A 15,023-nucleotide genomic window follows, 5' to 3' on the forward strand; every position below is an offset into this window, starting at 1 on the left:
TTCCTCCAGCAGTCTCCTGGGAACTTTCACAGGTCCCAGAAGACTGCCAGACCAATCAGGATGTGAAGCGCGACTCGCGCATACGCAGTAGGCACCCGGCTGTGAAGCTGCAAGCTGTCACAGCCTGATGCTCACAGTTGAGATTCCGGCGCCGTAGAGGAGAGAAGGGTGAGAACATCGCTGGAACCCGGGACAGGTAAGTGTGTGTTTATTAAAAGTCATCAGATACAGTTTTTGTAGCTGCTGACTTTTAATAAACACAAAAACGTCTGGAACTCCGCTTTGCAGTTAGACTTAAAAAATATCAGAAAGGAACACCAGAGGGAACACCAGAGGGCACGATCTAAGTGCAGTAAATAATCTCTTTATTGATTAAAAAGATAATTGGCCACTCACATGTTGGGGAATAAAAATCGCTTGTTATTCTACAACGTGAGTGGCCGAATATCTTTTTTTTTTTTTTTTTTTTAATCAATAAAGATATTATTTACTGCACTTACCGTATTTTTCGCCGTATAAGACGCACCTGACCATAAAAATTCTGAACTAATGGACTGCAGACACAGTACAGATGACCAGAGACTGCGGACAGCACAGGGATGACCAGAGACTGCGGACAGCACAGGGATGACCAGAGACTGCGGACAGCACAGGGATGACCAGAGACTGCGGACAGCACAGGGATGACCAGAGACTGCGGACAGTACAGATGACTGCTGACCTTTGGGGAGGTGGGGAGCGGGTACCTGAATTTGACAGGTACCCGCTCTTACTTCCGCAGAGTTTTTGTTTGATCTCACCTGTTCCTCGATCCAGCCGCGCGCTGTCTTCCCGGCTTCTGTAATGGCGCTCGGCATGACAGCCGGGTGCCCAGTGCGCATGAGCGAGAAGCACTTGCGCTTTGTGATTGGTCCGGCGGCTTCTGGGATCTGTCATGTGTCCCAGGTACCGCCTTACCATTCACAAAAAGCACCGCTTCTTGCGCATGCGCACTTGGTATCCGGCTGCCATGCCCAGTGCCCACACTACAGAAGCTGGGAAGACAGCGCGCCGCTGGATAGAGGAACAGGTAAGGTCCCGCTGCAGAGCTGAGCGGCCGGCCCGGTATTCTGACACGGCGGCGGTGGAAATACCGGACCGGCCGCTCCATATTCGCCTTATAAGACGCACTGACATTTCCCCCCCAGTTTTGGGGAAGAAAAAGTGCGTCTTATACGGCGAAAAATACGGTAGATATTTTTTTTATTGTAAAGATTAAAATGGATTAAAATTAGATCGTGTTCCTTTTTTATTGTAAAGATTAAAATGTTGTGAGCTTAAAGGGGAACTACACTGTAGCTGAGCACCACAAACCAACATTTTATTATTTTTTAATTGATTTTTAATATTAAAAGCAAACTCCCCCATCCATCCATGTCTCAAAATTTTATTTTGCGGAGAAATCACTTTGAAAAACACCCCCTTAGCATTTATGTCCGTCGTCATCTTGAATAAGGGCAGATGATTCTTGTAGCACTTACTTTCTGGAATCCATCTGCTGTTAGCTCAGACAGGAGGGTGTGCTTAGCTGACAAAGCCACTCCTGAAGACTCCAGGGAATATCCGATTGCCTCTCGGGGGATCAGGAAGGATTTTTTTTCCCTGCAGGAGCAAATTGGATCGTGCTTTGCTGTTTTTTTTTTTTGCCTTCCTCTGGATCAACTGTGGGTGTAGGATTATAACTTTTTTTTTTTTAATGGATGAACTGGATGGACTTTTGTCTTTTTACAGCCAGACTGACTATGTAACTATGTATGACATCATTTGCCTAGGCATGGAAACCAGGAAGTAACTGAAGAAATGGATGGAAAAAAAGTTTAATTCAAGTAAATATAATATAGCTTCCTATCTACAGTCATCACCAAAAATCTTGCCTCCCCTGTACAGGGGCGGACTGACAACTCATGGGGCCCCCGGGCAATAGGGGATCATGGGGCCCCTGTGTCCTTGCCCAAACTCAAAAAAGCCTATGAAAAAGGTACCAGGGCATCTCATGGGGCCCCCTACTGACCCCGGGCCCTCGGGCAGTGCCTGAGTTTCCAAATAGTCAGTCCGCCACTACCCCTGTATTTCTGTCAGATAACGCACCACTTCGCCCAAAAAACTGTTGCAATTATAAATGTTTAGGCATCATCCTGTTTATTTTTTTTGTTTGTATTGGTATGATAGAAAAAAGTGGAGAAACAAAAAGCCACATCTGACACATTCCGCGCAATACCCCAAAAATGGACTGGACAAAATTATTGGCACCTTCTTTAAATTGTAAGAAATAATTGCATTCCAAGTTTGCGATGCTCCTGTAATTTGTCATTAAACTCACCTGTGTAAATTACCAGGCGCTGACAATATAGAAATCACACCGGCAACCAGTTAAAATGGTGAAAAATGGACTCCACCTTTCAAGTCCATTTCCAGAGATCCTAATGTTCCTGTGTCCACAGTGCACAACATTGTCAAGACGTTTACAGCCCATGGCACTGGAGCTAATCTCCATGGACGTGGAGGAAAGAGAAAAACTGATCAAAGATTGTAACAAAGGATTGTTCGAATGGTGGCTAAAGAATCTCGATAAACTCACAGACAAATTAAAGCTGATCTTTAGGCACAGGGTATAAATGTGTCAGATCACACTATATGTCGCCATCTGAATGAAAAGGGACGTTGTGGTAGGAGACCCAGGAGGACCCCACTGCTGACACAGAAATATGGTAGGAGACCCAGGAGGACCCCACTGCTGACACAGAAATATGGTAGGAGACCCAGGAGGACCCCACTGCTGACACAGAAATATGGTAGGAGACCCAGGAGGACCCCACTGCTGACACAGAAATATGGTAGGAGACCCAGGAGGACCCCACTGCTGACACAGAAATATGGTAGGAGACCCAGGAGGACCCCACCGCTGACAGAAATATGGTAGGAGACCCAGGAGGACCCCACCGCTGACAGAAATATGGTAGGAGACCCAGGAGGAACCCACTGCTGACACAGAAACATAAAAAAAGCCAGATTGGAGTTTGCCAAAACTTACCTAAGGAAGCCAAAATCCTTTTGGAAGAATGTGCTGTGGACAGACGAAACAAAATGGCAGCTTTTTGGTAAAGTCCATCATTCTACTGTTCTCAGAAAAAGTAATGAGGCCTTTCAAAAGAATCCAGTCCCTCCAGTCACACATGGTGGGTGGTCACTGATGTTTTGGGGTTGCGTTGCTTCAGGCCAAGGATGAAATCTAAAGACTACCAAAGAATTCTGGGGTGCAGTGGAGGGCCCAGTGTCAGACAGTTGGGTCTCCATCAGAGGTCATGGGTCTTCCAGCGGGACAATGACCCAAAGTACATGTCAAAAAGCCCCCAGAACTGGTTTCAGACAAAGCACTGGAGAGGACTGAACTGGCCAGCAATGCGTCCAGATCTCAGTCCCATAGAGCTCCTGTGGAGAGATCTCAGAACATCAGTTGGGAAAAGGAACCCTTCCAATCTGAGAGACCTGGAGGAGTTGGCTGAAGAAGAGCGCTCCAAAATTCCAGTAGAGAGGTGGAAGAAACATTGATGGTTCCAGGAAGCCATTGATTTCACTTATTTTTTCCAAGGGGTGTGCGACCAAATATTACATGGAGGGTGCCAATAATTTTTTCCAGTCCATTTTTGGGGTTTTGCGTGGAGTGTGTCAGATTGGGGTTTTTGTTTCTTCTCTTTTGTGTCACCAATACAAACACCAGAAATAAACACGAGAATGCCGAAACATTTGTAATTGCAACAATTTTCTGGGTGAAGTGGTGCGTTATCTGACAGGAATGCCGGGGGAAGGGGGGTGGGGCAAAATTTTGGCCATGACTGTATTAATGCTAGCAGCATAAGGATTAAAAACAGTCCATGTTGATTGAGAGAGTGAATTTCTACTTTATCCCGTTGGCGCCTCCCGGCCCTTTAAGGGTTTTGTTGGGCCGGGTTTTAGAGTCATGTGATGGTGAATCACGGCGGTCACATGATCGGGAAAGGTCCCGATCGAAAAAGGAGATCGGGACCTTTCCGTGAGTACCGGACATGTGTGCTGGGAGCACGCAGGGCGCGCACTCTCAGCACATATGTTTTTCTTAATTGCACGCAAGTGTGCGGCCGCTCGGTGTCAAGGCCCAGACGCCGGGAGGCCGCACATTTGCGTATGGCCGGTGCCAAGAGGTAATGAAGCTTCCCTGCAGATAGATGGAATGCAAAAGAACACCAGAGGGCGCAATCTAAGTGCAGTAAATAATATCTTTATTGATAACAAAGATCATTGGCTACTCACATGTTGTAGAATCACAAGCACCTTTTTTACTACAACATGCGAGTGATCACTTATCTTTTTTCAATCAATAAAGATATTATTTACTGCACTTAGATCACGCCCTCTGGCGTTCTTTTCTGATATTTTTATAGAAAAGTTTAAAATGGTCTGATTCTGAGAGTTTCTCTATATTGCCGGCCTACAGACAGTTCACGAGTCTCCATGTCCATTTCATTGCATATCCTAGGAACGTGCTGTGGTGTGAGCAGTTACAGGTGACACAATACAAGCAGATAATAATAGTGACTCCGGACCACCAGGTTCATGCTGCTTTGTGAATTTATTTATTTTTTTCATTTTATTTATTTATTTTTTTTTCAACGCTTAAATGTTTCCACTTGTGCTCCTGCCGCGAGTCATCCAAAAAGACAATCAGAGCAGCAAGAGTTGGAGCTCGGCATCACTGTGTCCTCATTATAAAATCATGTACATTGGTAATTTTTTATTTGTTTATTTAATTTTTTTTTTTTTTTTTTTTTTGCTTTTTTGTGTTTTTTAATTTTGCTTCTTTGAAACCACAAACATTCCAGTATCACACTGCAGGAGGAGGAACAGCGATACAGCATAACCTTTTGCATAGTATTAAATGAACATAGACATAACGGTTTTTTTTTTATTTACAATTAGTATTACCTAGAATTAAAAAAAGTATGTAAAAATGGGTGAACCAAAAGATTTTCTCCCTCACTGCTAAATAAAAAAATCTTAAACAGTAAAGCAGTCTTTTTTTTTTTTTTTTTTTTTTCTTTTAGCATAGATAGAGGAAATCGTTTACTGAATGGACAACTGTACCGTTTTTTTTTTGTTTGTTTGTTTTTTTTTTTGTTTTTAATATATATTTATATATTTATATATCTTTGTATATATTTATATTTTTTGCCTATTTTTTTTTTTTTCACATCTCCCATGCTGCTAATTACAGAATGTAGAAAGCACATTTGTGTTTATAACAAGCTTTTGAAAAAATACACATTAATTCCATTTCCTGAACGCCACTCACATCAGGGAGCTGTTATTTCTTTAGGCTGTGATTTATGCGTGCAAACATTTTTAGTTGAAAGGGACAGACAAAGATACAGAAAGCAATTGCAAGTGATGAATCTTCCTTTACTTACAAACTAAAAGTACGCAGCGGCGCCATTGTGTGGGAGGAATAGTTGTCCCCTCAGGAAACCAGGCTCATTTCTCTGGACTTTCAGCCTTTTTTTTCTTTTTTTTTTTTTGGTTGTTGAAGATTCCTGAATGGCAGCTCATGAATCTTTTTTTTACACACTTACTACATGTTGTATGGAGTCACATAGTGTAGCCAGGCCCTGTGTGCATTGAGCTGCTCCATTAAGCATCAGTGTTTTGCTATAAAAGACAATGCATGCAGTCACACTATGTACATCTTAACTGCTATGTCCTAAAGTCGTTGGGCACGGCCTGGAGATCGAGGGCATGGCTTGTGCAGTCCGAGAGATGACTGACAGGCGTACTTATTGCTCAGATACATGCTTCGAATGGCAGTTGTGATACAACAGGTCGGGTTTTTGCCGTGTGTAAAATCAAATTCAGGTACCTCATCTAAAAAAATCAGAAATACAAAATACTTTGATGTGGTTATCTTGGTATTTCACCTTTTGCCTTGTTTCTGTCGTTTCGTGGTCATTTTAGAGTTGAAAGTCAATGGGCGGGAGCTGGATCCAGCTGCCGTCCCGAGCCTCGTCAAAGAAACCTACAGCTGTGACTTCAGAAAAGGGATCTTTTGGCAAAAAAAAAACCACACAGGCCTGGAACGCCTGGAGGGGTAGACATTAGCAGTCATATTTTAAGAGCTTCTTAGGTCAACTATCGTGTTTCAGCTTCATAATGTGTACAATGGGGTGAGTATCTGGTCTGTTGCGTTGGGCTAGAAAGAACAGGTGACACTTGTTTTATTTGAATGATGTCACATAATGCGACTAGTTCGGGCCCGTGGAAAAATTAATTCAATTTTCAAAGTTATTGGGATAACAAATGAATCCAAATTTCGTTAATGCTGATGCACATGATGCCAGCCGATATTGTCCAGTCAGCTCATGCCATTTCTCTTGGTGGGTTGGACTACACTCAGGCCTTGAATGCCTAGAGGGGTAGACATTAGCAGTCATAGTTTAAGAGCTTCTTAGGTCAACTATCGTGTTTCAGCTTCATAATGTGTACAATGGGGTGAGTATCTGATCTGTTGCGTTGGGCTAGAAAGAACAGGTGACACTTCTACACCAAGGCCCATCCGTATTATAAATGGGACATCTGAGGGCTACATTTCATTTTAAACTTGAGAGCCGGTTAAAGTTTTGTGAGTTATGGTTCCCTCATGAGTTGTGAGTTTAGTAAACCTGCCATTGCGACGTTTTGGAATTATTGCCAGTGCAAATTCCTCAACCTTCAACCTGCTGCACTCTAAAACCTGCGTTATATGGACTGGGCTCATTAAAATGGGTCCTATTCTGGGGAGGAAATCCAATGAATTTGCAGAAATTCTAAATTAAACATGCATTTCGTTTCGATTTGTTTTTAGGGCAAAAATTCCATTTTTTTTTTGGAGATTCGGATGTATAAGAATCTCAGAATTGGACATATTAACGAATGTCAACAAATCCAAAAAAAAGTTATAACGAAATGAACGAATGCTTTTGTTTTATTTGAATGATATCACATAATGCGACTAGTTCGGGCCCGTGGAAAAATTAATTCAATTTTCAAAGTTATTGGGATAACAAATGGATCCAAATTTCGTTAATGCTGATGCACATGATGCCAGCCGATATTGTCCAGTCAGCTCATGCCATTTCTCTTGGTGGGTTGGACTACACTCAGGCCTTGAATGCCTGGAGGGGTAGACATTAGCAGTCATAGTTTAAGAGCTTCTTAGGTCAACTATCGTGTTTCAGCTTCATAATGTGTACAATGGGGTGAGTACCTGATCTGTTGCGTTGGGCTAGAAAGAACAGGTGACACTTCTACACCAAGGCCCATCCGTATTATAAATGGGACATCTGAAGGCTACATTTCATTTTAAACTTGAGAGCCGGTTAAAGTTTTGTGAGTTATGGTTCCCTCATGAGTTGTGAGTTTAGTAAACCTGCCATTGCGACGTTTTGGAATTATTGCCAGTGCAAATTCCTCAACCTTCAATCTTCAACCTGCTGCGCTCCAAAACCTGCGTTATATGGACTCGGCTCATTAAAATGGGTCCTATTCTGGGGAGGAAATCCAATGAATTTGCAGAAATTCTAAATTAAACATGCATTTCGTTTCGATTTGTTTTTAGGGCAAAAATTCCATTTTTTTTTTGGAGATTCGGATGTATAAGAATCTCAGAATTGGACATATTAACGAATGTCAACAAATCCAAAAAAAAGTTATAACGAAATGAACGAATGCTTTTGTTTTATTTGAATGATGTCACATAATGCGACTAGTTCGGGCCCGTGGAAAAATTAATTAAATTTTCGAAGTTATTGGGATAATGAATGCATCCAAATTTCGTCAATTCTGATGCACATGATGCCAGCCGATACTGTCCAGTCAGCTCATGCCATTTCTCTTGGTGGGTTGGACTACACTCAGGTCTGGAACGCCTGGAGGGATAGACATTAGCAGTCGTATTTTAAGAGCTTCTTAGGTCAACTATCGTGTTTCAGCTTCATAATGTGTACAATGGGGTGAGTATCTGATCCGTTGCGTTGGGCTAGAAAGAACAGGTCTTTCTTGAGACACTTCAACACCAAGGCCCATCCGTATTATAAATGGGACATCTGAGGGCTACATTTCATTTTAAACTTGAGAGCCGGTTAAAGTTTTGTGAGTTATGGTTCCCTCATGAGTTGTGAGTTTAGTAAACCTGCCATTGTGCCGTTTTGCAATTATTGCCAGTGCAAATTCCTCAACCTTCAATCTTCAACCTGCTGCACTCCTAAACCTGCGTTATATGGGCTGGGCTCACTAATATGGGTCCTATTCTGGGGAAGAAATCCAATGAATTTGCAGAAATTCAAAATTAAACATGTGCATTTCGTTTCAATTCGTTTTTCGGACAAAAAATTCATTTTTTTTGGAGATTCAGATGTATATGAATCTCAGAATTGGACATAACGAATGTCAACAAATCCGAAAAAAAAAAAAAGTTATAACGAAATTAACAAATGCTTTTGTTTTATTTGAATGATGTCACATAATGCGACAGTAGTTCAGGTCCATGAAAAAATTAAATTTTCACATTTTCAAAGTTATTGGGATAAGGAATGGATCTAAATTGTGTTAATTCTGATGCACATGATTCCAATCAATATTGTCAGCTCATGCTCATTTCTCTTGGTGGGTTGGACTAGCATCTGAATCTTTTCGATTCAAATCCGTCCGATTCCGTAATGTATCGAATATATAGCAATCTTCCGAAAAAGACTGCAAAATTTTTCAAATGCACCTAGACCAATGAAGATATGAAACAAACCTGATTCAATATGAAACAGGTCGGTTCAACATAACAGATATGACAAAACAAAATCAATGACCGAATAAATCCGAAACTAAATTAAAATTTCCAGCGTGCACATGTCTATTGGACTCACTGAAACGGGTCATATTCTGAAGAAGAAATCCATTAAATTTGTGAAAATTCCAAATTATATTTAGACAAAAATGATATCTGGCTCCACAATTTGCATTTAATTTGAATGCTCTGTTGTTTTTTTTTTCTCTATATCTTATCCATACATTTACTTACAGCCACCACCAATAGCGGATTAAGAGTAGTAGTGGCACCACCCAACTTCAGAGTCTGAAATAGATTCATTAAAGTTACCCAATACAAGATAAATCTACCTGTTTGTCAGTGTAGCGGGGGGGGGGGGGGGGGGTTAGAAACCTATTTGAGGATTCTGAGTATTTGGGCATCCTGCACATCTCCCATCAGTCACTTCTGCTCTCTTTCTTTGGAGTCTTCAAATTCTTCTGCCAAGGGCTCTTTCTTTGGAAGCTTCCTATTCTGTTGCCCAGGGTTCTTTCTTCGGAGTCTCCCTATTCTGCTGCCAAGGGCTCTTTCTTTGGAGGCTTCCTAATCTCTTAATTTGGGGGAAAGTACTTCGGGGGACACAACTGGTATCTTTTCCATACATCTGTTTGCAGCCATCATCAACTGTGAACTATGTAAAGAAGTGAAGCCACCAAAGTTCAGAGTCTAAAATAGGTTCAGTTAATTACCAGATTAATCCACCTGTATGTCATGGAAGGGGGAGTTAGGGATTCTGAGTATTTGGGCATCCCACACAGCTCCCAGTAGTCCTTTCAGCTCTATTTCTTTGGGGCTCTTTCTTTGAATGATTCCAATTCTGTTGCCAAGGGCTCTTTCTTTGGAGGCTTCTTATCCTGTTGCCAAGGGCTCTTTCTTTTGAGGCATCCTATTCTGTTTCCAAGGGCTCCTTCTTTGGAAGCTTCCTATTCTGTTGCCAAGGGCTTTTTCTTCGGAGTCTCCCTACTCTGCTGCCAAGGGCTCTTTCTTTGGAGGCTTCCTATTCTCATAATTTGGGGGAAAGAACTTCGGGGGACACAACTGGTATCCTTTCCATACATCTGTTTACAGCCATCATCAACTGTGAACTATGTAAAGAAGTGAAGCCACCAAAGTTCAGAGTCTAAAATAGGTTCAATTAATTACCAGATAAATCCACCTGTTTGTCATGGAAGGGGGGGTTGGGTGGGGATGGTGAGAAACCTATTTCGGGATTCTGAATATTTGCCCATCTCCCAGAAATCCTTTCTGATCTTTCTGTGGAGGCTTCCTACACTGTTGCAAAGGGGTCTGTCTTTGGAGGCTTCCTGTTATAATTTGGTGGAAAGAATTTTGGAGACACAGTTGGCAACTTATCCATACATCTAGTTACAGCCACCATCAATTGTGGATTAAGAATAGAAGTGGAGCCACCCAACTTCAGAGTCCGAAATAGGGTAATTAAAGTTACCTGATACAAGGTAAATCCATCTGCTTGCTGGTGCAGCGGGAGGGGTGGTGGAAAAGGGGAGGGGGTGTTTTGGTGAGAAACTTATTTGGGGATTCTAAATATTTGGGCATCCCACACATCTCCCAGTAGTCCTTTCAGCTCTATTTATTTGGGGCTCTTTCTTTGAAGGATTCAAATTCTGTTGCCAAGGGCTCTTCCTTTGGAGGCTTCCTATTCTGTTTCGAAGGGCTGTTTTTTGGAGGCTTCCTATTCTGTTTTGAATGGCTGTTTTTTGGAGGCTTCCTATTCTGTTGCCAAGGGTTCTTTCTTTGGAGGCTTCCTATTCTACTGCCAAGGACCCTTTCTTTGGAGGCTTCCTATTCTGTTGCCCAGGGCTCTTTCTTTTGGAGTCTTCCTATTCTCCTGTTTTGAGGAAAGAACTTTGGGGACACAAGTGGTATCTTATCTACACATCTATTTACAGCCACCCTCAATTATGGACTAAAAATAGAAGTGGAGTCACCCAACTTCAGAGTCAGAAATAGGTTCATTAAAGTTACCTGATACAAGATAAATTCATCTGCTTGGGGATTGGGGGCTGTAAGAAATCTGTTTGGGGATTCTGAGTATTTGGGGATTCTTTGCAGTAACTGTGGACTAAAACCTATAAATCAAACTCTCTGAATTGTCTTTATAAATTAAAGCTTTAAATCATTTATGTTGGGGCTTTTCCTAATTTCGTAATTGAGCAAATAAATTGCTTTTGAAGGATTTAAATTTTATATTTAAACAGTGTGGACCATGCAGAAAATGTAATTAATGCATTTTTGCCATTTATCATGTAAAAAAAAAAATATTAAAAACAAAAAAAGGCAATGTTGATAACAATGAAAATACGCTCTGCATAAAATATAAGTATGGAATTTCTTACTGCTTTTTGTAAACTTTTTTTTTTTGGTATTTAAGTTTCTACTTTAATGGTATTTATTATTAATTACAGGTCTATGTGAAAAAATAAAACTTCCATTTAAATCACTTATTATACATTTTTCTGGTCTCTTGTTCTCCTTAATTCTAGAGAATAACCCCAAAGTTTTAACTCAAGCTCTCACATCATTATTACAAAAATATGTCTCTATTTAATTTAAAACATACATTTTTAATTTTTTTTGTAAACTATGTCGTGTTTTTAAACTAGACTTTTTTGATGTTATGTGGACTGAGGTTTCCTTTTTTCTTTTTCTCATTTTCAAACTAATCCATATTGATCCTTCTGAGAGGCTTCCGGCAATCTGCCATACATTCAGTTATATCTCAGGTGCAAATATTTTCTACACAATAGGAATTGGAGTTCTCTAGTAGTTATAGTCATAAAATATATGCTTCCTTCTGTCTTTAGTATACCCGTACATCATATTCAACACTGCTAACTGTAAGAGAATAGAAATCTTTACGTTCTTGTATAACACAATTTCAGTAAAACTATATCACACATGGACAGAATGATGATGCGTTAAGGCATGCTGTGTCAGTGGCTGAGTGCTCCAACAGGTGTTTATTGCACATAAACTGACCTATATGTACCCCTAATGTCATCCCGCACATCTCCCAGCAGTCCTTTCTGCTGCCAAGGGCTCTTTCTTTGGGGGGCTTTCTATTCTGCTGCCAAGGGCTCTTTCTTAGGAGGCTTCCTAGTCTGCTGCCAAGGGGCTCTTTCTTAGGAGGCTTCCTATTCTACTGCCAAGGGCTCTTTCTTAGGAGGCCTCCTTTTCTGCTGCCAAGGGGCTCTTTCTTTGAAGGCTTCCTATTCTACTGCCTAGGGCTTCTTTCTTTGGAGGCTTCCTATTCTACTGCCAAGGGCTCTTTCTTAGGAGGCCTCCTTTTCTGCTGCCAAGGAGCTCTTTCTTTGGAGACTTCCTCTTCTGCTGCCAAAGGCTCTTTCTTTGAAGGCTTCCTATTCTACTGCCTAGGGCTTCTTTCTTTGGAGGCTTCCTATTCTACTGCCAAGGGCTCTTTCTTAGGAGGCCTCCTTTTCTGCTGCCAAGGAGCTCTTTCTTTGGAGACTTCCTCTTCTGCTGCCAAAGGCTCTTTCTTTGGAGGCTTCCTATTCTGTTGTCAATGGCTTTCTTTGGAGGCTTCCTATTCTGTTGCCAATGGCTTTCTTTGGAGGCTTCCTATTCTGTAGCCAATGGCTCTTTTTCTTTAAAGGCTTCCTATTTTCATAATTTGGAAGAAAGAACTTTGGGGATACAATTGGTATACTATTCAAACAGACTGTCTCCACAACGAACAATGTTACTGTGATTTCACATCACTTCGCCTTAATCTTTCCTTTTTGTCCCGACCTTAGCGTCGGGAAACTTACATTCTTCTTCCCGGGACACAAACCGCAATAATAAATAGTTGAGACTGAAATAAGGCAACCTGCCAAAGTATCGTGTTCTCTGAGGGTGTCTGTCTAGGGTTCCTAAAGAAAACAAATGTAATAAAACAAGCTGTAGCTTTTACAGAAGCAAATAATTAGCGTGTTGTAGTAGCAGCCCATCAAGGTAAGAACCTTGGCGGTCAGACACAAAGGGAATTATTGCTATTGTAACCCCTAATGGGGAAAAAAAATGGTAAAAACAATCAATGTTTTTACAATAACATCTACTCTTTGTCCTAGTTCCATGGCAGATGTGCCATGTTGGTGTGGGTCTTGGCTGGTCTGATGAAGCAATATCCAGCCGCATTGCACATGGAAACGGTCCAGTTGGTGGAATGCCTTGTGCATGTTCTCCACTACACACAGTATATAGAAATAGACATAACCTTTTCGTGCACCCTGCTTGCAGTATTATAATTATATTTTTTTTTGTATTTTTTTTTTTAAATATCTTTTTACCTCATATTTTCTCATAAGGGAACAATGTTTTCCCCTTCTCATATGCATGCATAAAGGGTTTATACACATATTTCAATTTTTTTTTTTCAAAGAGACAGAAAATATATGGAAGGATGGTGTCATTTTCCACCCCTGGCTGCAAAGATATGCCAATGTACTTGTTTTTTTCCCTCAGGCTCATATGAAGGGATTTATACATACAGTATGTATATATAAATATATATACTGTACATACATGCGCGCGCACACACACACACACGCACCTCTCCTACAGAAATGTTTTGTATATGTTCCTTCGTCATTTTGGGTGCTGTAAAATCCCCTGTGCAAGTCAAGCTTTGCAACTTCAAAAAATAGCATTTGACTAGAAAGGTCTGAGCACGAGGTCTTTGCATTGTTAGCAGTTTTGTGGCTCATGTGTCAGTTACCAGATAAATACTGTTGTCTGGGGAAAACTCTTTCTTTTTCTTGTCTTTCACATCCCTGTGCAAGGAAAGTCCCAGAAGTGTATGTAAAAAAAAAAAAAAAAAAATCAAAGCAGTAAAAGGAGGGATTGTTAGTGTACATTCATGCAGGAACATGGTTGGATAGTGTCTTTGTTTTTTTTTTTTTCCTAGTTTGTCTTTCTCTTTTTTTTGTTTTTTTTTGTTTTTTTTTTCCGGAGGCAGCAACATCAGGCCGTCATGAAAAACCCGCCACATTCTCACTGCCAGCACTGCTTGGACACGGAGCTTCCTCTGCCGGGCCTCCAAAATGTGAAAACATCTTACTGAGCCAGACACAAATATTCCTTGTTTTGGTGATTAAGGAAGCGGTGCCATCTCCAGCTAAAGGGACGTCTCCAAGCTGTGTATGGGGCTCCCTGGGCTGGAAGAGGTAGCTGATTTGCTGGTCTCTGTAGTGAGGTTTATCCCGCTGTCAACCGCATTGTTGTTCTTGTTGGGTGAAGGGGGCTGGCTAGAGTTTTGTTTCAGGGCAGGATCTTCCTCCAGATCTGTGTCATCAATAAGAGGGATGTGAGGCTGAGAATCTTCTATCTTAAACTCTGGATGGGTCATGAAGTTGTGAATGGAAGTTCGAGAATCCGGTTTTTCTAAACCTTCATAGAGAGAGCTACGGAATGCCTTCACGACGCGGATCTGTGTGAAGGGAGTCGGGAGAAAAAGAAAAAAGAAAAGAGGGTGAAGCAGACAAAAGTGGCAAGATTCTTCATTTCTACACTACGAATGGAAAGGTAGGAGTCATAGGAGGCCCCACGGCACACAGCAGCTATTAGAAAAGGGCAGAACAGGCAGCACAAGTTCAAAACATCAGAGGACAAGGCAGCTCAGTGTTGTGCTTTCACGTGTCTAAAATATTATAAGTCTTGAAGACTATGTGGATTACTGGCCAGTTTAAGGGTCTTTGTGATCAATACCAAATGGATGAAGCTGGATTTTATCCTGTGGTAGAGCTAGTTGTGCATGGCCAAGTTAAACAGTAAAAAACGAGGCCAAGGGGTGGGTTTTAGATAGTCACAAAAAACTCTTCTATGGGTACCATCTCAAGTTTGAGCAAATAAAAGAGGCACTCTACCACTTAATCCACCAAAACCAAGGTGGCTGGGGGATAATAGTGGATGGGACTTTAATTGTACCTCACAGAACAAAAAAAAACATTAAGGATAAAACATACAACTGGCTATTGCAAAAATGAAAAGGGATATAATCCATGTACACAGAGTGTTACCATCAATTGTTATTTTTTAGGGCTCGTTTACACTTGCATCAAAATGTGGCACTGGACACGCTTTTTTAAAGCACTCTGAATGC

The 15,023-nt window shown here is 41.2% G+C and overlaps 1 protein-coding gene across 9 annotated transcripts in view; it reads right to left on the reverse strand.

Moving 5' to 3' along the window:
* Positions 1–4,626: 4,626 nt before the first annotated feature.
* ATP2B2 (ATPase plasma membrane Ca2+ transporting 2) overlaps positions 4,627–15,023 on the reverse strand; it is a 161,877-nt gene continuing 151,480 nt past the window's right edge. For 5 of the 9 annotated variants that reach the window (XM_089689766.1, XM_089689764.1, XM_089689770.1 and 2 more), the window contains one exon: positions 4,627–14,351. In XM_089689766.1, the coding sequence (XP_089545892.1) occupies positions 14,040–14,351 (312 nt within the window). In that variant the 3' untranslated portion in view covers positions 4,627–14,039. The remainder of the gene's footprint in view (positions 14,352–15,023) is intronic. The other 4 variants (XM_089689763.1, XM_089689768.1, XM_089689767.1 and 1 more) reach the window with 2 other exon arrangements.

Source organism: Staurois parvus, unplaced genomic scaffold (assembly GCF_062004578.1).
Source record: "Staurois parvus isolate SC_StPar_1 unplaced genomic scaffold, SC_StPar_1.0 ptg000496l, whole genome shotgun sequence".
NCBI lineage: Eukaryota > Metazoa > Chordata > Amphibia > Anura > Ranidae > Staurois > Staurois parvus.